The following is a 21,188-nucleotide window of genomic DNA, read 5'->3' as shown; positions in this document are numbered from 1 at the left end:
CTTCCCCCCTCTTGCCGGTGAACTTGGGCAGGTTGCTGGGCACTCGTGTGCGTTCCGCCATCGCTTGTTTCAGCCGGTCGATCTCGGCTTGAAGCTGCGCGTTCGTCGGCATGGGCTCTTTGTTGTCAGGTTGCTGGGACCAACAAGTGCTACCAGTTTATCGAAGTCAGGGGAGCTTTGGGGGAGAGCGCGCCAAAAGAAAAAGTGCCGCCCCCGCAGCTCAGACGGATGGAAGCTTCTAGAAGCTTCCACAGCCGTCCTACATCTGCCTGTTTATTAATTACAATGCTACACATTCCATAGTACTACTAACAACCCATTGCAATAAGATAATAATATCACCCAATCGGATACACCACCCTTGGTGCCTAAGTCCTTGTATGCACGATTGCCCATTCGTGAATACACTGCGTCCCCTGATCCAGCACGTATAGCAGCTCACAGGGCGTTACTATTTTGCTACAATGTTTAGCAGCCCATGAGCACCTTGCTTCTTGGGCGAAACGAGGATGGCTTTACATACGTCGCGACCCTGCAAATGGCGTTGAACCGCAGGAGAGACCATAGCCAGAGCCAACACGCCATCCGAATCCTGAGCCTCCAGCAGAGCAGGGTCTACGAGAATAGTATCGCGTGGCTTACCTTGCACTTGAAGCACTACCTTTACTTGAGCACGGTCTAGCATTGCTGGGTCGTAGGTTGGCCATGTGTAAGCATGCACATCAACTGCTTCACCTCCGTCGTGCAGAGCCTGAAACATTTCAGCAGCAGTGTGGGGAGCCAAAGGCGCCAACATCTGGACTAACGCCGATAGAGCTTCCTCATAAGCGGCAGAATCCTGAAGCTGCGTGCGACGCTCGCCAAGCAGGTTCGACAGCTTCATCAGTTCTGCGATAGCAACGTTGAACGAATGGAAGTCGTTCAGTGCCTCGGTCACACGCTTGATCGTCCCATGCAGTTCATGTCGAAGCTCGTTCTCGTCCTCTTCATCAACAGGAGCATTCACATCCTGACGCCGATTAGCCAACGCACCATCCAGCAGCGTCCAAATGCGAGCAAGCCAGCGCGATTGACCTGCGAGGTCTGCCTCATCCCACTCTAGCTCGTGAGTAGGGGGGGCCTTAAAAAGCACCGCGAGACGCGTCACATCGGCACCGTGGCGGGCACGAATTTGCTCAGGATCGACACCATTGTACTTCGATTTGGACATCTTTTCCCATTGCGTCACAACAGGCAATCCAGTCTTTTTTTCAACAATAACCCTGCGGCCATCCTCCGTCAGCTCTTCGTATTCGCGCGGTGCCAGTGGTCGCAACGAACCCGGAGACTTGTGGGTGCGACCGAGCACCATTCCCTGAGCTAGGAGCTGTGCGAAGGGCTCATCCGTGGCCAGCAAGCCTTGGTCAAACATGAACTTGGTCACAAAACGCGAGTACAGCAAGTGTAAGATTGCGTGTTCGATGCCGCCAATATAAAGATCCACACCCGCGCGCTTCAGCCATGTCTGTGCCTGCTCGGGATTAAATACAGCTGCGTCGTTACGAGCATCGCAGTAGCGCATGTAGTACCATGAGCTGTCCACAAACGTGTCGAGTGTGTCGGTGTCGCGCTCGGCTTCGCCACCACAGCTCGGGCACTTGCAGTGCCTCCATCCAGCGATACGGGCGAGAGGAGAGTCGCTACTTCCCTTGCCACGCAGGTCGTCAGCCACATCCTCGCCCACAGGCGGAAGTTCCACTGGTAGCTGTTCAGTAGGAACGCCAACCGGCCCACACGACGGACAGTGGACGATCGGCACAGGTGTACCCCAGTAGCGCTGACGGGACACAAGCCAATCACGCAGACGGAACTGAGTCGTGGCACGACCAATATATTCGTCTTCAAGGCGAGCGTTAATCGCTGCAGCCGCCTCCTGCGAAGTCATTCCAGAAAACTCGCCACTGTCGCGCAGCACTCCATGGTCGGTAAACACTTCGTCTTCGTTGGAGTCTACTTCGTTGCAACTTTCAACCACGGAGCGCACTTCGAGGTTGTGGTGGCGCGCGAAGGCCAGATCTCGGCTATCGTGCGCAGGAACTCCCATGACAACACCGGTGCCGTAATGGGCCAGTACATACTCGGCCAAGTAAATCGGTACATGACGACCCGTAAGCGGGTGGCGCGCATAAAGTCCCGTAAACACGCCAGCCGTCGTATCACCTTTGCTTCTGCCATCTTTGCTCATGGCTCGTACCTTGGCGACGTATTCATCGACAGCAGTGCGCTGTGCCTCTGGTACATGAGAAATAATACTGTCCACCTCAATGCTGTCAGGAGCCATTGAGACAAAACTCACACCGAAGATAGTGTCAACGCGCGTGGTGAAGACTGTCAATGGGATCACCTTCGCATCTGCGTTTAACGCGACCCGAAACTCGACCTGTGAGCCCTCTGATCGACCAATCCACGAAGTCTGCATGCGCTTAACGGCATCCGGCCACTTGTTCAGCTGTTCAAATTGCATCACGTCGGTTAGCTTACTCAAGTCTGCACGATATTCAACGCCGTACCTTGTTCAGGTCATCCAGTAGTCGGTTTCCGTACTCGGTGATGCGCAAGAACCACTGGTTAAGTGAGCGCTGCTCAACGATAGCGCCGGAGCGCCAGGACCTGCCTTCGGCATCCACCTGCTCGTTGGCGAGCACCGTCTTGTCCACGGGGTCCCAGTTCACGAGTGCCTCTTTGCGGTAGGCAAGTCCCTTGTTGAACATCTGCAGGAAGATCCACTGCGTCCACTTGTAGTAGTCAGGTGCACATGTGGTGACCTCGCGTTCCCAGTCAAAGCGGATACCCAGCGCCTTGAGCTGCTTCTTCGCCTGTGCAATGTTGGCTTCAGTCCAGTCGGCCGGCGAGATCCCACGCTCGATAGCCGCGTTCTCAGCCGGCAGCCCAAAGGCGTCCCATCCCATGGGGTGAAGCACGTCGTATCCTTGCATACGCTTAAAACGTGCCATACAGTCACTGATGGTGTAGACACGTACGTGGCCGATGTGCAGCTGGCCCGACGGGTACGGGAACATGGAGAGGCAGTAATACGGCTTCTTCTTATTGGGTGAAGGCGAACACAGCTCCTGCTGCGCCCAGCGCTTCTGCCATTTGGCCTCAATAGGCTCCCATGCACGTGAAGGTGCAGCAGTCGCGAAGCCGCGCCGTGCCAAGAGAGATCCGCGCAGCAACATGACCAATTGGGCTACGTGTGGCTAAGACAGCGATGCGTTGTAATTGGTCAAAAATACATTATTCTCGTTTCGAGAAGATTTTTTTAGGGCGTACCGGTACCGTATCGTGAGCAGACGCAGAACAAGACGATGGTGGCAGCAGCAGGAGACATCTCGACCTTCAACATCCAGCACGGCTACGTGGAGGGACTGGTGCGTGGTTTCCGCTCCGGTTTCCTGGACGACGTGGACTACCACCACCTCACACAGTGCGAGAGCCTCGAAGGTATAGTGAAATGGACGCGCTCACCCTCTTCGCCTTGCTGATCCCTTGTATTGCGTTCCAGATGTGAAGCTGAACCTTCAAGAGACGGACTACGACCAGTTTCTAGCGGACGAGGTATGGCCGAGTAGAGAGAAAATGGGAAATTGTGATCTCTGACTGCTCTGTGCTATCGCTTCAGTCATCGAGCTCCATCTCGCCTGGTCTGATCCAGACCGGCACGTCTAACAAGCTTGTGGAGGAATTCAACTTCCTTCGCGCGCAGGCGATGGAGCCTCTGGGCGAGTTTCTCGACTTCATCACGTGCGTGATATTTTAACAGGAGTTGCTGTAGACGGGTAGGTGTGCATGTGTGTTAAAGGGTTATTATTTTATGTACAGATACGAGTACATGATCGACAACGTGATCCTTCTCCTCAAGGGAACGCTCAACGGACGCGACGTGAACGAGCTTATCGGACAGGTACGGGGGAATTGTCCTCTTAGTGGTTTGGCTGCTTTGTCTAATGTCGCTTGACTCTTGCTGTTGTTGTCCTACTATTAGCTACACCCACTTGGGAAATTCGATGAGTCCATTATGCGCAGTATCTGCACCTTTGAGCCGAACGCCAAGGGCTACTCGGACTTGTACGAGACTGTGCTGATTGACACTCCCATCGGTGTGTAATATATCCGTCTAGAACTGCATATCAAACTCTGTAACTGACCGTGTTGCTATCATTATTGTTTAGGAACGTATTTCAGCCAGTTCCTGGAGGAAAGCGCTGGAGGTGATCGCATGGAAGGCACGTCGGACGTACGTAATGTCCTGGAAGAGGTGCAGATGGAGCTCATCAAGAACAGTATGCTGAAGCTGTGGCTCGAGGATTTCTACGACTTCTGTCAGGTGGGCTGTTTGCTGGATCATACTGCGCTTGGCTTTGTATGTAAGCATGCATTGAAAAGATATTATATTTTTGTAGGAGATTGGAGGCGACACGGCGACCATCATGGGAGAAATTCTCACGGCGCGCGCCGATCGCATCGCCATTAACATTACGTTGAACTCGTTCGGCACTCCGTTGAATGAGGTATGGTTGCTACTGTAATTTTGCTTTCTCAATGAAGGTTTACTAAGTTGAGACCGCGTTGTGGTATGTGCTGCGATACTTTGTCTAGCCGGCGATGCGCATTTCGGATCGCAAGCCGCTGTATCCGTCCATCGGCTCGCTGTACCCCGACGCGACAGCGCTTCTGGCGGAGGCGGGTGACGAATCGTCACTTGGAGCGGCTCTGGACTCATTCCCAGTATACCGCAAAATCTGGGAGGTCCACCAGGGTGAGGGTGTAGACAGCAAGTCCATTGACGACGCGTTTTACGAACGTGACGTCCAGATGGCGGAGCTGGCTTTCCAGAGCCAAATGCACTTTGGTACCAAGATTTTTGCATTGTGTGTCCGTACTAATGAGCTCACGGAATGTGTTGTATTTGCCATAGCGTGCTTCTACGCGTACGTGAAGCTGAAAGAGCAGGAAGTGCGCAACCTCGTGTGGATCTGCGAGTGCATCGTACAAAACCAACGCGACGCCATCAACAATTTCATCCCGATCTTCAGCGACAGTGCGCCGTGGCGTGGCAAGGGGTCAAACAAACATTAGGCCGACTCAGCTAAGTATGCTGGCACGAAGAGATCAGAGCGCCGTCCAATTCATTTCCATGCATGTTACCCGGCCGGCACTAAGGCTCTCTAATGAGGCCTTGTAAAGGCTTTTACAAAATTTAAAGTTGCCGCCATTTTTGGTGCTGTACTTAAATGCGATTGGTCAGCAGGTCGCAATAAATTGCACAAGCTACTGTCTTAGCAAAGATTATGGAGCAGCACGAACATTTCCAGTTTGTAGCAAATCGATCAAACTAGCGCGAACCACAGACAAAAAACGATAGCAGCACGCAAAAAATATGCGCCAACTCAGCTAAGTATGCTGGCACGAAGAGATCAGAGCGCCGTCCAATTCATTTCCATGCATGTTACCCGGCCGGCACTAAGGCTCTCTAATGAGGCCTTGTAAAGGCTTTTACAAAATTTAAAGTTGCCGCCATTTTTGGTGCTGTACTTAAATGCGATTGGTCAGCAGGTCGCAATAAATTGCACAAGCTACTGTCTTAGCAAAGATTATGGAGCAGCACGAACATTTCCAGTTTGTAGCAAATCGATCAAACTAGCGCGAACCACAGACAAAAAACGATAGCAGCACGCAAAAAATATGCGCCAACCCTGCACGAGCGTATATATTCGCCATTGCGAGGCATGCTGCGCATCTTGGCAGTATTTTTAGCCGTCTGCAGTGGGCGCTTCAGCAGAACAACTGAGGTTTCGATGTCAATCTGCTAGCCTCCGCGGTTGCATTCGCTCATAGCCTTACTAGTTGTCACGTGGTTGACCGTCGATTTGTGTTCTTGATGGTGAAACCACAACTGAGCTCGAATTAGATGCTTACAGCTTTGCTACTCGCTCTGCTAACTAGTCCTGCTGTCCTAGGCGCTCGTAGTGCTAGCTATCTAATCCTACTTCAACGTCAAGCATGTGTAGTTGCCTTCTTCCACTGGAAGGCTGGTCAACATGGCGCACCTGCTGGTCTCGGAGAGCAGCACGTCTTCTTCTGAGTAGCACGTGCGTTCTGTGCTGCAGGTGCGATGGGGAGCATCTTACTGCGGCTGCTCACAGTCTCCTCCACGCTTGGTCTTGCAGGGTCGCACACGACGAACGTTTACCTTCTCAAGGTATGGACCCTTGTCAAGGGTAAGCGCCCCGTGTTCTTGAACAGCGATTACTTCAAAAGGTCCGTCGAAGAGAGGCTGCATCTTGCTTTGTACGCCAGCATCACGACGTAGTAGTACTTGATCTCCTGGCTGATGTGGTGTAGTGATTTCTCCGTAGTTGCGGATTATCACCCGTCGACAAAGACGTGACACCGCCCAAGATGTTCAAGCGACGAACCCTCGGTCAGGTGATGTACGGAGACGCCAAGGTGCAAGGGACTCGACGGCGTCACTCTCGAGCTTTCAACAAAGTACCGGATACGGTCATATGTCACTGAATCCAGGCTGTCCTTATTATAAATAATGAACTGGCCGATTCGCATTCAGCGGACCATCTACGGTACGAACCCTCGGTGGCGGTTGGGATGAGTTCGCGGAAGACTCAGCGACCACGTTCACCGTCTGGGACAGGACGCGGACCGTTAAAGATACTCATGCGACGGTGCAGACGACGCTTGGCGTGCAAGAAGATCCATAACGGATCGTTGCTCACTTGATATTTGTATACTTGATTAGGACTTCTTATTAGGAATAGACCCGAACGGGTAAGCTTAAATACAGAACAGAATTTCCACTCAAGCACACAGAGCGACGTCCGGCTTCAAGGTAAGCGTCTGGTCAAGCTTGTTTTGAGTGTGTGTTATGCCTGTCGGTGAACTCGAAGCTCTGTAGCGAGGGTTCATCCGGCAAGGCCAAGAGACTTTGTGTATTGGCCGATTACTATCGGGAGGTTTTACGTGACGGCTTATTGTTGCCTATTTGCACGACTGGGAGTGCTTGAATTGCCTTCTTTTTATTCTTCCAGCCGAGTGTTGAGCACTCGGTGACCTCGTAAAAGGCTTACCCGTGCCTGGTACCCTTCCGCTGTTGGGACCACGAGGATTCAAAACACCTGCTAGCTTTGCTCGTGCTAGTAGCGTGTTCTTATTTTACTGGTTGGCCTATATAAGTATTCACAAGGTCCAGTCTGTCCCGGTGCAAGGGCAGAACTGGGGTCTTCAGGTCCGCCCGAGCGATCGTTTGCTATCCTAGCAGACGTATTGTTGTCGGAACGTCCTAACTACATTTGTAGCTAGAGTTCACGTGGGAATTTCAACACCACAACTGGTGCCGCGACCCGGGAACAGATTGTGACCATTGTGAACTGTTTGTATGGCCTTCCAGTTTACGAGCTACCAAGCGAAGAAGAACAAGAAAAAGACAAGAAATATGGCGAAAGGACAACCGACGGTACCAGTTACGCCTGCTAAGTCTGACGGGGCTCGCAGCGAGAGTTCAAGCCCGGCTGGGCGCTTTGCAGCCGCCACCGAGCTTTCAGTGAGCTTCGACGACGAAGCGGACAGCGGTCCTGACGCCCACGATTATGAAGATTACGAAGACAAGACGCCGGCTCCAGAGCCAGGCGCAGCGACGCCGGATACGGCCACGCTATCATCGGGGCTGAGCGGGGCGACCAGGTCCCTTTCGAGGAACCTCGCCAACGAGCTCGATGATGTTGCGGGACCGGAACCGGCCTACGAAGATTATGGCGATGGGACCGAGGGTTCTAAACCTTCAGTGGCGAGTGCAAAGCATTCAGCACTGCTGAAGGCATCTCGCCCACCTATCAACGGTGATACAACAGCCGCCAAGCGCGTTTTCGACCGCGTACAAGCGCTGATGCAGAATGATGAGTGGGTGCAGCTGTTCAAGACCATCCCCAAGAACAAGGCCGACTGGCCTGCGCTTGCGCAGGAACTTCAATACCCAGTCAACTCGGTGTCGACTAGCCAAGTTGCCGAGGATTCAGTCTCGCTACTGTTGTCGCTGGGCTTTGAAAATGAGACATACCCATCGACGATGTCGCTCCAAGATTGGAGTCCACATGAAGCCGGAGCTGCTCTCCAGAAATGGAAGAAGAAGCTTCGGAAGGCGTTTGGCGCTGTTGGCATCAACGCTGGAAAGCAGCCTGTGAGTCTAACGATCGTTCAAGATGAAGATCCATCCACGATTCCACTGCTGCCGACACCCCAACGACTCGTTCGTACTCCTCCGACCAAGCGTGGAGCTGAGCGTGGTGCCTTTGGCACTACCGAAGCTTCACCGTACTTTCAAGACTCGCACATGTTTACGCCACGTTCGGAGAGCCGTATGCAGCGTGTTTACGCTGGCAACGAGGGTTCGTTCGGTCGCCGAGGTGGTCCGCGAGCTCCCAAAGGTGGTGCCGGACGTCGTCAAGTCGACAGCGATGGTTCATCAAGTGACGATGACATTTTGGTGCATACATTCGACGAGGAAGATCCGCAAGTCGAGTCGATGCGTCAGATGAATGAGTTGGCGAAGCTGAACGACGTGGACCCGACACCGAGGATTGAAATGGCATCGTGTGGTGTTGGAAATCCCACGTGAACTCTAGCTACAGATGTAGTTAGGACGTTCCGACAACAATACGTCTACTAGGATAGTAAACGATCGTTCGGGCGGACCTGAAGACCCCAGTTCTGCCCTTGCACCGGGACAAACTGGACCTTGTAAACTACTTATATAGGCCAACCAGTAAAATAAGAACACGCTACTAGCACGAGCAAAGCTAGCAGGTGTTTTGAATCCTCGTGGTCCCAACAGCGGAAGGGTACCAGGCACGGGTAAGCCTTTTACGAGATCACCGAGTGTTCAACACTCGGCTGGAAGAAATAAAAGGGAGGCAATTCAAGCACTCCCAGTCGTGCAAATAGGCAACAATAAGCCGTCACGTAAAACCTCCCGATAATAATCGGCCAATACACAAAGTCTCTTGGCCTTGCCGGATGAACCCTCGCTACAGAGCTTCGAGTTCACCGACAGGCATAACACACTCAAACAAGCTTGACCTGACGCTTACCTTGAAGCCGGACGTCGCTCTGTGTGCTTGGGTGGAAATTCTGTTCTGTATTTAAGCTTACCCTTTCGGGTCTATTCCTAATAAGAAGTCCTAATCAAGTATACAAATATCAAGTAAACAATGATCCGTTATGGATCTTCTTGCATGCCAAGCGTCGTCTGCACCGTCGCATGAGTATCTTTAACGGTCCGCGCCCTGTCCCAGACGGTGAACGCACCTTCCAAGGGTCGCTGAGTCTTCCGCGAACTCATCCCAACCGCCACTGAGGGCTCGTACCGTAGATGGTCCGCTGAATGCGAATCGGCCAGTCCATTATTAATAATAAGGACAGCCTGGATTCAGTGACATATGACCGTATCCGGTACTTTGTTGAAAGCTCGAGAGTGACGCCGTCGAGTCCCTTGCACCTTGGCGTCTCCGTACATCACCTGACCGAGGGTTCGTCGCTTGAACATCTTGGGCGGTGTCACGTCTTTGTCGACGGGTGATAATCCGCAACTACGGAGAAATCACTACACCACAACTGCCCCTGTCGCAATGGAAGCCACGGTACTGGTGCCCGTTGTGACATTTCTTCATTCTTCAATTCACCATCACGCCACCGTATGTCCAAGCGTCTGAATCGAGCCGTGTCCGACGCTTTTCAGCGTCTCAATCCTCGTAGACGTCGCGAACGTGAGCAGCTGGAGGTACGTAAGCCCATCCTTCTCCTGAATCATCGGTACCTTGCTCATCACCTCGCATTACTCGACTTGTTTCTCAGGAGGGCAAGACCGAGGGTTCGAACGCCCCTCAGTCTGCTGCACTTCCTCCGACAGCAGCGTCATCAACCGGCCCTCCAGCGCCTGCTGCCCCGGACTCTTCACTTCCTCTGGTAGCTCCTGCAGCACTCCCCGTCGTCGCTGAATCCGCGGAGATGGCTCCTGCTGCCCCTCCTGCGCCTGCTGGTGGTCCACCACCACTCACCGAGGATTCGCTGCGCGCCATGCTGGCTGAAAGTACGGAGGCATCGGTCGATTACAAGATGACCTCGATAATTCCGTACTTGACTGCAATGGCTCGTCACCAAGTGCAGCTCAGCGTTGCGCCTCCTCTCCACGGCGATGTCCACGCTCAACGTCGCCTCGAGACTGCTGTTGGTTTCGATGACGTCCTCGCCGCACGTTCCACGACGTTCTCCAGCATCTCAGCTAACTGTTGAGGTATCCCGCGTGACTTCGTTTTCAGTGGTCGCTCCCCGGTCGGCATTCATGTTTTCTTATTCTTAATCCACTTCCACAGCGTAATCATGTTCATGTTGTTCTTCAAATGCATATACAATTTGTTGTTGCAGTAACGTTTTTCGTCTGTTACCACAGGCTGCATCGCCCTGTGAACAGTTCACACGTGATCCAGTCACGCTAGTCTTCGTCCGCCACTTGCGCCATCTGCAGCCGATTCTCGCTCTTCTTGGCTCGCAAATAGTCGTACAGCAGACCTCCACATGACAAGTTGGATGATGGTTCCCAAGTTGAATCTTCATAGCCCACCCACTTGACTTTGAACTCGCGTACAGCACGCTCCGTGCTCGTCGTCAGTGGCGTTCTGTCGTCGAGGATGGCCTCGACTTCATATTCACCGGCAACTTGATCTGGTTCCCAGCTGTCCTCAGGCAACAGTTCCTCATCGAAGTCGAGTCTTGCTTCATTAGTCGCGTCTAGTACCAACCGAGTGTTCGGTCGACTGTTGAACTCGTTGACAGCCTTGAGTCTCGACACATGCACTACTGGGTAGAAGCGATACCCACTTCGGTCAGGCAGTTCCAGCTCGTACGCAAACTCTTCCACCTTGCGCTTGATCCGAAAAGGTCCATGCCATCGGTGAGCTAATTTCTTCGTCAAGCCCGGTTTGACGCGTTCCATGTACAGCCACGCCCGGCTCCCAATCTCAAAAAGAGATCTCGGTGGAGCTCTTGCCGGATCTTCCATCTCTTCCGAAGCTTCTGGAGGGTTCGCCGAGTGTTCGTTTCCACTTGGTTGAGGTACAGCAGCTTTCCAGTCGACTCAGGGCCTCATTATGCTTTTTAGCCCTTCGCTCCTTTTCTACAGCCTGAAAATCTTTGGCCATAGTGAGGGCGACCTCATGTTGTCGATTGATCTCGCGCCGCCACGCCAGTGCGTCAGACTGCTTGCCGAGTCCTCGTTTGAGTGATGACGACATTGCCCGCAGCGTCGACTGAGCATCCCAACCGTGAACGAGGTAGAACGGCGTCTCCTTCCTCGTAGTGTCTTGAGAAGTATTAATAGCAAATACCAGCTTCTCCGCGATTTCGTCCCAATCTTGCTGTAGAGGGTCTTCCGCGTACACCCGTACGGATCCCATCACCGACTTCACCGAGCGTTCCTGCTGTCCATTAGCCTGTGGCCGATAGCTCAAAGTCGCTCGTGATCTTGACTGCATCATCTCTGCAAATGCTTGGAAAACCTCGCTCATGAAGCGTGGGTCGCGGTCGTACCTTATTAATGATGGGGCTCCGAATCGTCGGTACACACATTCTTCGAACACTTGGGCAACACTCAGTGCAGTCGTATCTGACATAGCCTTGGCAATAACGAATCCCGTGAACGAGCACTGAAATAGGAGCAACGCCGTGTTGCCCCTGCGAGATTTCGGTAGTGGGATCACGAAGTCCATCGAGACGATCTGGAAAGGTCGTTCGGCGAGTACGTTGCCAGGTGAGTATCCACGAAGCTGTGGACGGCTTTTACTCGAGCTGCAATCTGGACATGACTTCACATGCTTCTCCACGTCAGCGGACAAGCCGATCCAATAATAATCGGACTTAACGCGATGGAACGTTCTCACCACACCTTGATGTCCTCCTTCCAGCGAGTCGTGACAGTTCTGCAAGACCTCTTGAATCATCGTTGTCGGTACCACAAGCCGCAGCTTGGTCTCCTCTTGCCAACCGTGGTCGTACCGACGATTCAATCCAAGATAGTGAAGCACGCCGTCTTCTGATAACACGAACCGGTCAGCGTATTTCCAGGCATTTCGAGCTTCTTTGTAACTCAGCTCTTGTGCTTGGCCCTGAAGCACCTTCTTGATGTTAAACCACTTCTGCTCCTCGTCTTGTGCCACCAGTATCCGTCTGCGTCGTTCCCGCTGTATCGCTACTGGGTCAACATCTTCCGCATCGGGAAAAGCCGCTGGTACAGTCTTGTGAGGATGGTCTGGCAAATCTTCGCCGAATGAATCTTCGGTGGACGTCTCTCGTCGTTCTTCATGCTCTTCTTGAGCTTTTGAGACATCCTCCGAGTGTTCATCTGCAAACCTGACGCGTTTCTTGGCTTTCGTCTGTCGCTGAGTCATCACTGCTGTATTACCATAATCGCACTTTGGTGAGCTGTAATCAACCACGAAATTTTCGAAAGTTTTCCACTTTGAAGACTCGCTGCCTGACAGTACATGTACTTGACGCTCTGCTCCTCGTGACGAAACATCTACCGAGTCTTCATCCGGCTCGTAGATCATCTCCTGGATGCGGTTCAGCGATGCCAATTCCGACTTGCGAGTTTCAGCCAAGATTACCCGACTGACCTTTGATTCCAGCGCTTCAGTGGCTAACGAATCCGCGGCCGCGTTGTATTCTCGTACAACGTGAAGATATTTAACTGATCGAAGCTTGGCCGGGAGTTCCTTGTGAGTATTCAGCAGCGCTAGCAAAGTTTCCTTCCTGCATGCGATCACCCCTAGTGATTGTTGAATCGCGAGCCTTGAGTCCCCAACGATGACTAAATCCTCGGCACCGTGCGCAATAGCAGCCTTGACACCGTTTATCATACCTGTATACTCTGCTTCATTCACCGTGGTAGCCGAGAGGTAAGCGTTTGCAGCAATCACTACCTTCCACTCAGGAAGGCTCCACAGCACCCATGAACAACTCCCGTAGCCACCGTACTTCTCTGTCTTCGCTGATCCGTCAAAAGACATGACGAATCCGCTGTAATTACGGGAAAGCCTGGCGTACAGCAACGCGGGGTCCATTCGAATAGTCGGGGAGCCCTTGTTTGGAGGCGCCACCGGCGCGAGCGAGTCCTCCAGGTCAACGAAGCTCGTGATGCTTGACTGCAGTAGCTGCGCAAAGGCGACATCCTTCTCCTTCACGCGCTGCACCTTAAGGTGCCACTGCGATAGCAGCACTGCGAACTGGACCGCGCGTCCGAAGAGAGACTTCGACTTATGCACCCACTCTAACGTCGAGAATCGTGTATAGACATGTAGCGTCTTTCCTGCCAGCTGGACGTAACAGATCTTCAACAGCAGAAGTAACGCCAAAACTTCCTTCTCGGCAGGATGGTAGTTCATCTCGGCTTCCTTAAGCACCCGACCGAGGAACCGTACGGGGTGTAACTTGCCTTCATGTTCTTGCATTAGCGTAGTGCTCAACGCCCATTCATTCGCAAAGAGCATGACGTGAACTTCTTTCGACCGATCGAAGTGCCTGAGGATGGGTGAATGTGAAACACTCGTCTTCAATCTTTCGAAGGAATGACGTGCCACAGAAAGGCCACCTTCAACGACAAAGTCTTCATCCTTGAGCTGGTACAGCGTCGCACCGTAGACCGCGAAGTCTTGAATGAAGCGGCTGTAGTAATTAACCGCTCCAACAAACGACTGCATGCCCTTCTTGCTCGTTGGATACGAAAGCTCGGTGATGGCCGCAAGCTTCTTGGGGTCAGCTCTGATACCTTCTGGCGAAATTTTATGCGACAGAAAGTCCACCTTGGGTTGGCAAAAGATGCTCTTGGTGAAGCTAATGCTGATCCGACACTGTGCAAATCTTGCTAGCAATCGGTCCAGCGTCGCCAGGCAGCTGTCGAAATCCTCGCCACCGAAGCAAATGTCATCCACAAACGACCGTCGACCAAATACAGGTACCAGCGATGATTCGTCTGGCTCCCCGTTCGTAAACATGTCAGCGACGGGGCTGTTGACGAGTTGTAGTACAGGGTCGGTCTCTACCGGTGCTTCGCGGTCTGCCGCGAACTTCGTTTGAAACGAACCCTCGGCGCTTGGCCCATGACGTTCCTTGGCCTGTTCTTCAGCTAAACGCATCCTCTCTGAGCATTCAAACCAACCTCCTTTAGGTTGAACGAACCCCCAGAGTGCGTTGTCAATCATACGCTGATAGATCATCGGCGCGTTCTTTAACCCGAAGGGCATGCGTAACCACTCGAAATGTCCGAGTGCGCAGACGAACGCCGACACTTTACGCGCTCGTAAGGTCATCATGACCGCCCAGAAGCCGCTTGCTGCATCCAGCGAGCAGAACCATAGGTAGCGCTCGAGATCTGTTAACAGGTCGTCGACTAGCGGCATTGCATACTCCATGATCGCGGTGATAGCATTCACCATCTTGTAATCAATGCAGAGCCGGATGTCCAGCCCGTTCTTTTTCATCACAATCACGATCGGCGATGCCCATGGACTGTCTGAAAAGACGATCCGTCCTGCTCGCAACAAAGCGCGCAGCAACTCGTACAGTTTGCTGAGAAATCGTAGCGGCACGCGCCGGGCGCGCTGTTTAATTGGGGCGTGCCCCTGTGTGTCGATATCGCATACCGCTCCGTAGGCTGGCGGCGGCAGTGCGTTACCACTAGCAATCATAATGTGCTCGTGGTTCTTTAGCGTCGCGACTAGACGCTCTCGGCGTTCAGTCGACAGCTCAGGATCAGCAACATTAGGCGCAGTGTAGTCAATTGTCGTGTTGATCTCTTCGGTCAGATCCGGCAGGAATGCCAGCTCCTTCGCGTAGTCGTCCAAGCCAATGTTGTTAGCTGGGTGTTCGTAGAAATCATTTCTCGTATCCTCCGTTGCTTCATTTCCCTCGGTTGTTAACACTCGAGCAACCGAGATGTATGTTCCGTCCAACGCCGCTACGGATTCTTCCCTTGACTCAACATTGGCATCCGCTTTGATTTCAACAGTCGGTACTTGGTCCATCTTCTTCCCATCCTGGTTTCCCATCTCTGGGCCATCTGCCGAGTCGTCGCTCGCAATATTGAATGCGTGGGCCGCCGACATATTGGGTTGTTGACTTTTGTTCCGCTCCTCGTTCTGCCGCTGTCTTGACATTTCGGAATCCGCACCAATCTTGCAATGAATACTCGGTGCCGTACTCAACACCTTCTGCGCGATGCCTGTATCCTCTGGATCAACCACCGATGGCCCGTTCGCAGACTTGGTGACACACAAGGCCGGGACAGCTTCGTTAAAACGGGTGACTCCATTCAATCCAGTGCCGTTGCTTCTCGCTTCCGTGGTCACCCCTGACTGGACACTAACACTCGTTGGCGTATGTACCACGTTTACCGGCCTCAGTAGTTCGTGTGTACGCACTACCGAGGCTTCGTTCGCGTTATTGCCTCCGCCATGGGTTGTCGTGTACGTGTCCAAAGGTTCTGCGGAAGGCTGACCGTCGGCCGAATCCCCGGCTGTCACCCCAGACGCCAGACAGACTTCCACTCGTTCACGTTCTTCCAGGATCAGTGCCCAGCGCTCTGCACATGTCAGACGATCACTGGAATCCAATAGCGAGTCTTCTAGAGGTCGTGCTAGCACCCCACTGGGTTCTGGATAGTTCGGTCGATCAACTGCCGAAGGCTGAGTTGCAAGCCATTGTTCGTAGATTTCACATTCACGCTGAAAGAGCTCGCGGTCTCTACAACCTTCGTAGGCCAATACTTGCCAGTCTTGGTACTTCTTGGACTCCAGACGCACATAGCCGTCACCTCGTGGCAAATCCCCATCTGGAATCCACATTGCGATCGAGTCGTGTGCTGGTAGGTACACAGTTCGATCAGACACGTTGGTCAGTCGAATGCTCTGAGGCCGTCCACGTCGAAACCTCGTCACTGACGGGATTAGCTTGTTCGTTCGACGAACCCACAGTACGTGTTCTTCCAGCCCGACTTGACCCTTCGCTAGTCGATATTCTCGCCACTCGTGCGCTTGAATGTCCAAACGCTCGGGTGGCCCGGCGTTAACATGGGAGCCGTATTCTTCGCTGTCGATCATGTTCTTGGTCTTTATCAGCGGGATTTGGACTTCGTGCGGTAATTGCGCCGCGCCGTGGAACAGGTCCAACCGGACCCCTGCTGGGATCATAAAGTCGGTCCCGAGTACCACGTCGACGCCTGCACTATGCGCCATGACCCACATCTTGAATTCGTACACCATCTCCCATCCAAGCGTAATCTTGACGCACGCTCGTCGCGTCGTAGACACCTTGCCTTCGTTGATTCCTTGAATGTCAATGCGGCGTCCGTGATCAGGTACATCTCGGAGTCGCAACTTCTTGGCAAAGGCGTCAGTGATCACACTAACGTTTGCTCCTGTGTCGAGGAGGATCCTCGTTCGCTGGTCATTCACAGCGCCTTGCACCAGAGCTCTCATTCTGATCCGTCGGTCGAATTTCTTGGCCGACCACCACCCCTGTCTCTCGCCAGGGTTCAACTTCATCATCTTGGAGTGACCCTTGGGCTCGTCTCGCGCTGCACTCGAAACCAAGCCGAGCGAACCCTCGCTGGTGCCCTCATCAGCATCAGCACACTCCACTATTTCTTTAACACCTCCACCGAGGATTCTACTCCTCTCCTTTTCATTTTACGTCGCGTTCACACTTGTTACGTAATTATCAGGCCATTCACTCTGCCCCATGAAAGCAAAGATACACTCTGCTTCCATTGAAGGCTCGGTTAACTGTGGCAGTCCGATAGGGACCAACCCAGTTGTAGTTGGCGGGCTGCCTAGTTTAAATGACGTTCTTGAACGACGGCCTTGAGCTCTGGCGGGAGTTCCTCCTTCGTGCCTTTAGTGCGCACGAATTTGGCAAGGTCTTGGAAGTTGCGGAAAAGTTCGCATTGTCCAGCATCGTGGAGCTGCTTGCAGAACTTGCATCGCTTGTTACAGTAGTGGGCGGTGTGACTCATGCCACCGCACACCGCGCATGGTCCGTACTGTGGGCGTCGGTTGTCGCGGTTGAAGTCACGTCGACCGCGTTGGTCCTGATTGAACCCACGGTCACTACTTCGGCGATCTTGATTGAAGCCATTCTCGCGATCAGGCGTGTTTCCACGCGGTTGACGGTTGTCCGAACGTGCGTAGGTGCCTTCAGCAGCTGCACGGCGCTCGTTTTCGTTAGCAGCAGCGAGGTATCGGTCGTTTTCATCCAATGAGAAATCGCCATCCGTATTATCGGGCTGAAAGTCGTTGTACTCATCTTGGACATTGTCGTAAGCGTTCGGATCTTCGTTTGAATACTCGTTGCCTCCTTGAGCAGCTTCACGACCTTCTAATTCAGCTAGTAGGTCGTCCACCGTAGCTTCAATGAGTGTCACTCTTGGTTTGTTGCGGTTGTCATCGCGGCGACGGTCATCACGCCGGTTGTTGCGGGCGTACCCATCGTCGCGTCGCGTATCACGACTCTTAGAGTATCGGTACTCACTGTCACGCTTGGTCATTCTCTCCTTGCCCTTGAGAACATCTTCGATGATCTCTTCGAGCTCGTGAATGTCGGCGACTCGAGCGTGGTAGAGACTCTCCGCTAGCTTGTCATCGTCGCATGTTGCCAGGAATTGCTGTACGTGTGATTTCGCGTCGCGACCACTCTTCTCAAAGTGTAGACGGGCGGTCCGAGCGTAGCCATTCAGCCTGTTTATGTAGTCGCACAGATGTTCATTACGTTCCCGCTTGGCGGAGTAGTAACGCGACAGTGCCGTCTGCGTGAACTGCGAGCAGTAGTAGCGGATGAACGCATCGCTCAACAGCTTCCACTTGCGCTTCGTCTTCTTCGGAAGTTGACGGAACCAATGAATGGCTCCGTCCCGGAGACTTAGCTCAAATGGAATGCACCATTTATCGGCATCTGTGTGGGTTCCAGTCATTTCATAGACGAACCCACGGAGCCACTGCATACAGTTCTCGCTCTTGTTGCGAGAGCCTGAGAACGGCGTGATGCGATCCAGCGGTCGGTGCGAAGCCATTTCAATCCTCGGTGTTGGGTCCACGTCGTTCAGCGTCGCCAACTCATTCATCTGCCGCATCAACTCGACTTGCGGATCTTCCTCGTCGAATGTACGCACCAAAATGTCATCGTCACTTGACGAACCATCGCTGTCGACTTGACGACGTCCGGCACCACCTTTGGGGGCTCGCGCACCGCCTCGGCGACCGAACAAACTCTCGTTACTTGCGTAAATGCGTTGCATACGGCTCTCCGAACGTGGCGTAACCATGTGCGAGTCTTGAAAGTACGGTGAGGCTTCGGTAGTGCCAAAAGCACCACGCTCAGCTCCACGCTTGGTCGGAGGAGTACGAACGAGTCGTTGGGGTGTCGGCGGCAGTGGAATCGTGAACGGATCTTCATCTTGAACGATCGTTCGACTCGCAGGCTGCTTTCCAGCGTTGATGCCAACAGCGCCAAACGCCTTCCGAAGCTTCTTCTTCCATTTCTGGAGAGCAGCTCCGGCTTCATGTAGACTCCAATCTTGGAGCGACATCGTCGATGGGTATGTCTCATTTTCAAAGCCCAGCGACAACAGTAGCGAGACTGAATCCTCGGCAACTTGGCTAGTCGACACCGAGTTGACTGGGTATTGAAGTTCCTGCGCAAGCGCAGGCCAGTCGGCCTTTCTCTTGGGGATGGTCTTGAACAGCTGCACCCACTCATCATTCTGCATCAGCGCTTGTACGCGGTCGAAAACGCGCTTGGCGGCTGGTGTATCACCGTTGATAGGTGGGCGAGGTGCCTTCAGCAGTGCTGAATGCTTTGCACTCGCCACTGAAGGTTTAGAACCCTCGGTCCCATCGCCATAATCTTCGTAGGCCGGTTCCGGTCCCGCAACATCATCGAGCTCGTTGGCGAGGTTCCTCGAAAGGGACCTGGTCGCCCCGCTCAGCCCCAATGATAGCGTGGCCGTATCCGGCGTCGCTGCGCCTGGCTCTGGAGCCGGCGTCTTGTCTTCGTAATCTTCATAATCGTGGGCGTCAGGACCGCTGTCCGCTTCGTCGTCGAAGCTCACTGAAAGCTCGGTGGCGGCTGCAAAGCGCCCAGCCGGGCTTGAACTCTCGTTGCGAGCCCCGTCAGACTTGGCAGGCGTAACTGGTACCGTCGGTTGTCCCTTCGCCATGTTTCTTGTTTTCGTTTTCTTGTTCTTCTTCGCTTGGTAGCTCGTAAACTGGAAGGCCATACAAACAGTTCACAATGGTCACAATCTGTTCCCGGGTCGCGGCACCAGTTGTAATGTTGAAATTCCCACGTGAACTCTAGCTACAAATGTAGTTAGGACGTCCCGACAACAATACGTCTGCTAGGATAGTAAACGATCGTTCGGGCGGACCTGAAGACCCCAGTTCTGCCCTTGCACCGGGACAAACTGGACCTTGTAAACTACTTATATAGGCCAACCAGTAAAATAAGAACACGCTACTAGCACGAGCAAAGCTAGCAGGTGTTTTGAATCCTCGTGGTCCCAACAGCGGAAGGGTACCAGGCACGGGTAAGCCTTTTACGAGATCACCGAGTGTTCAACACTCGGCTGGAAGAAATAAAAGGGAGGCAATTCAAGCACTCCCAGTCGTGCAAATAGGCAGCAATAAGCCGTCACGTAAAACCTCCCGATAGTAATCGGCCAATACACAAAGTCTCTTGGCCTTGCCGGATGAACCCTCGCTACAGAGCTTCGAGTTCACCGACAGGCATAACACACTCAAACAAGCTTGACCTGACGCTACCTTGAAGCCGGACGTCGCTCTGTGTGCTTGAGTGGAAATTCTGTTCTGTATTTAAGCTTACCCTTTCGGGTCTATTCCTAATAAGAAGTCCTAATCAAGTATACAAATATCAAGTAAACAATGATCCGTTATGGATCTTCTTGCATGCCAAGCGTCGTCTGCACCGTCGCATGAGTATCTTTAACGGTCCGCGCCCTGTCCCAGACGGTGAACGCACCTTCCAAGGGTCGCTGAGTCTTCCGCGAACTCATCCCAACCGCCACTGAGGGCTCGTACCGTAGATGGTCCGCTGAATGCGAATCCTGCCAGTCCATTATTAATAATAAGGACAGCCTGGATTCAGTGACATATGACCGTATCCGGTACCTGGATTCAGTGACATATGACCGTATCCGGTACTTTGTTGAAAGCTCGAGAGTGACGCCGTCGAGTCCCTTGCACCTTGGCGTCTCCGTACATCACCTGACCGAGGGTTCGTCGCTTGAACATCTTGGGCGGTGTCACGTCTTTGTCGACGGGTGATAATCCGCAACTACGGAGAAATCACTACACCACAATCGCACCGACCGTTGGATCGCATCACGTCGCTCTCAGGCTCTCGCAACAAGAGCGACAACTATATGCAGTGGCTCCGCGGGTTCGTCTACGAAATGCCTGAAACCCACACAGATGCCGATAAATGGTGCATTCCATTTGAGCTTAGTCTCCGGGACGGAGCCATTCATTGGTTCCGTCAACTTCCGAAGAAGACGAAGCGCAAGTGGAAGCTGCTGAGCGACGCGTTCATCCGCTACTACTGCTCGCAGTTCACGCAGACGGTACTGTCGCGTTACTACTCCGCCAAGCGGGAACGTAATGAACATCTGTGCGACTACATAAACAGGCTGAATGGCTATGCTCGGACCGCCCGTCTACACTTCGAGAAGAGTGGTCGCGACGCGAAAGAACTCGTACAGCAGTTCCTGGCAACATGCGATGATGACAAGCTGGCGGAGAGTCTCTACCACGCTCGAGTTGCCGACATTCACGAGCTCGAAGAGATCATCGAAGATGTTCTCAAGGGCAAGGAGAGGATAGCCAAGCGTGACAGTGAGTACCGATACTCCAAGAGTCGTGATACGCGACGCGACGATGGATTCGCCCGCAACAACCGGCGTGATGACCGCCGTCGCGATGACAACCGAAACAAACCAAGAGTGACGCTCATTGAAACCACGGTGGATGACCTACTAGCTGAATTAGAAGGTCGTGAAGCTGCTCAGGGAGGCACCG

At 53.1% G+C, this 21,188-nt stretch overlaps 2 protein-coding genes across 2 annotated transcripts; one reads left to right on the top strand and one right to left on the bottom strand.

Annotated features, from left to right (window-relative positions):
- Positions 1-451: 451 nt before the first annotated feature.
- On the bottom strand, positions 452-3,218 carry PITG_17748 (leucyl-tRNA synthetase, putative; the record flags this gene model as incomplete). Its single annotated transcript, XM_002896558.1, has 3 exons — positions 452-984; positions 1,033-2,488; positions 2,550-3,218. The coding sequence occupies 3 exons, from the start codon at positions 3,216-3,218 to the stop codon at positions 452-454; spliced, it is 2,658 nt and encodes an 885-aa protein (XP_002896604.1).
- A 129-nt stretch (positions 3,219-3,347) lies between these two features.
- Positions 3,348-5,118, top strand: PITG_17747 (H - or Na -translocating F-type, V-type and A-type ATPase (F-ATPase) Superfamily; the record flags this gene model as incomplete). The annotated part of the gene is made up of 9 exons (XM_002896557.1): positions 3,348-3,483; positions 3,545-3,597; positions 3,662-3,783; positions 3,862-3,943; positions 4,025-4,139; positions 4,212-4,366; positions 4,443-4,550; positions 4,639-4,891; positions 4,958-5,118. The coding sequence occupies 9 exons, from the start codon at positions 3,348-3,350 to the stop codon at positions 5,116-5,118; spliced, it is 1,185 nt and encodes a 394-aa protein (XP_002896603.1).
- Between the last annotated feature and the right edge of the window lie 16,070 nt (positions 5,119-21,188).

Source organism: Phytophthora infestans, genomic scaffold (genome assembly GCF_000142945.1).
Source record: "Phytophthora infestans T30-4 supercont1.57 genomic scaffold, whole genome shotgun sequence".
Lineage (NCBI taxonomy): Eukaryota > Oomycota > Peronosporomycetes > Peronosporales > Peronosporaceae > Phytophthora > Phytophthora infestans.
Note: the sequence above shows the minus strand (reverse complement) of the source record. Positions and strands in the feature narration are given on the sequence as shown.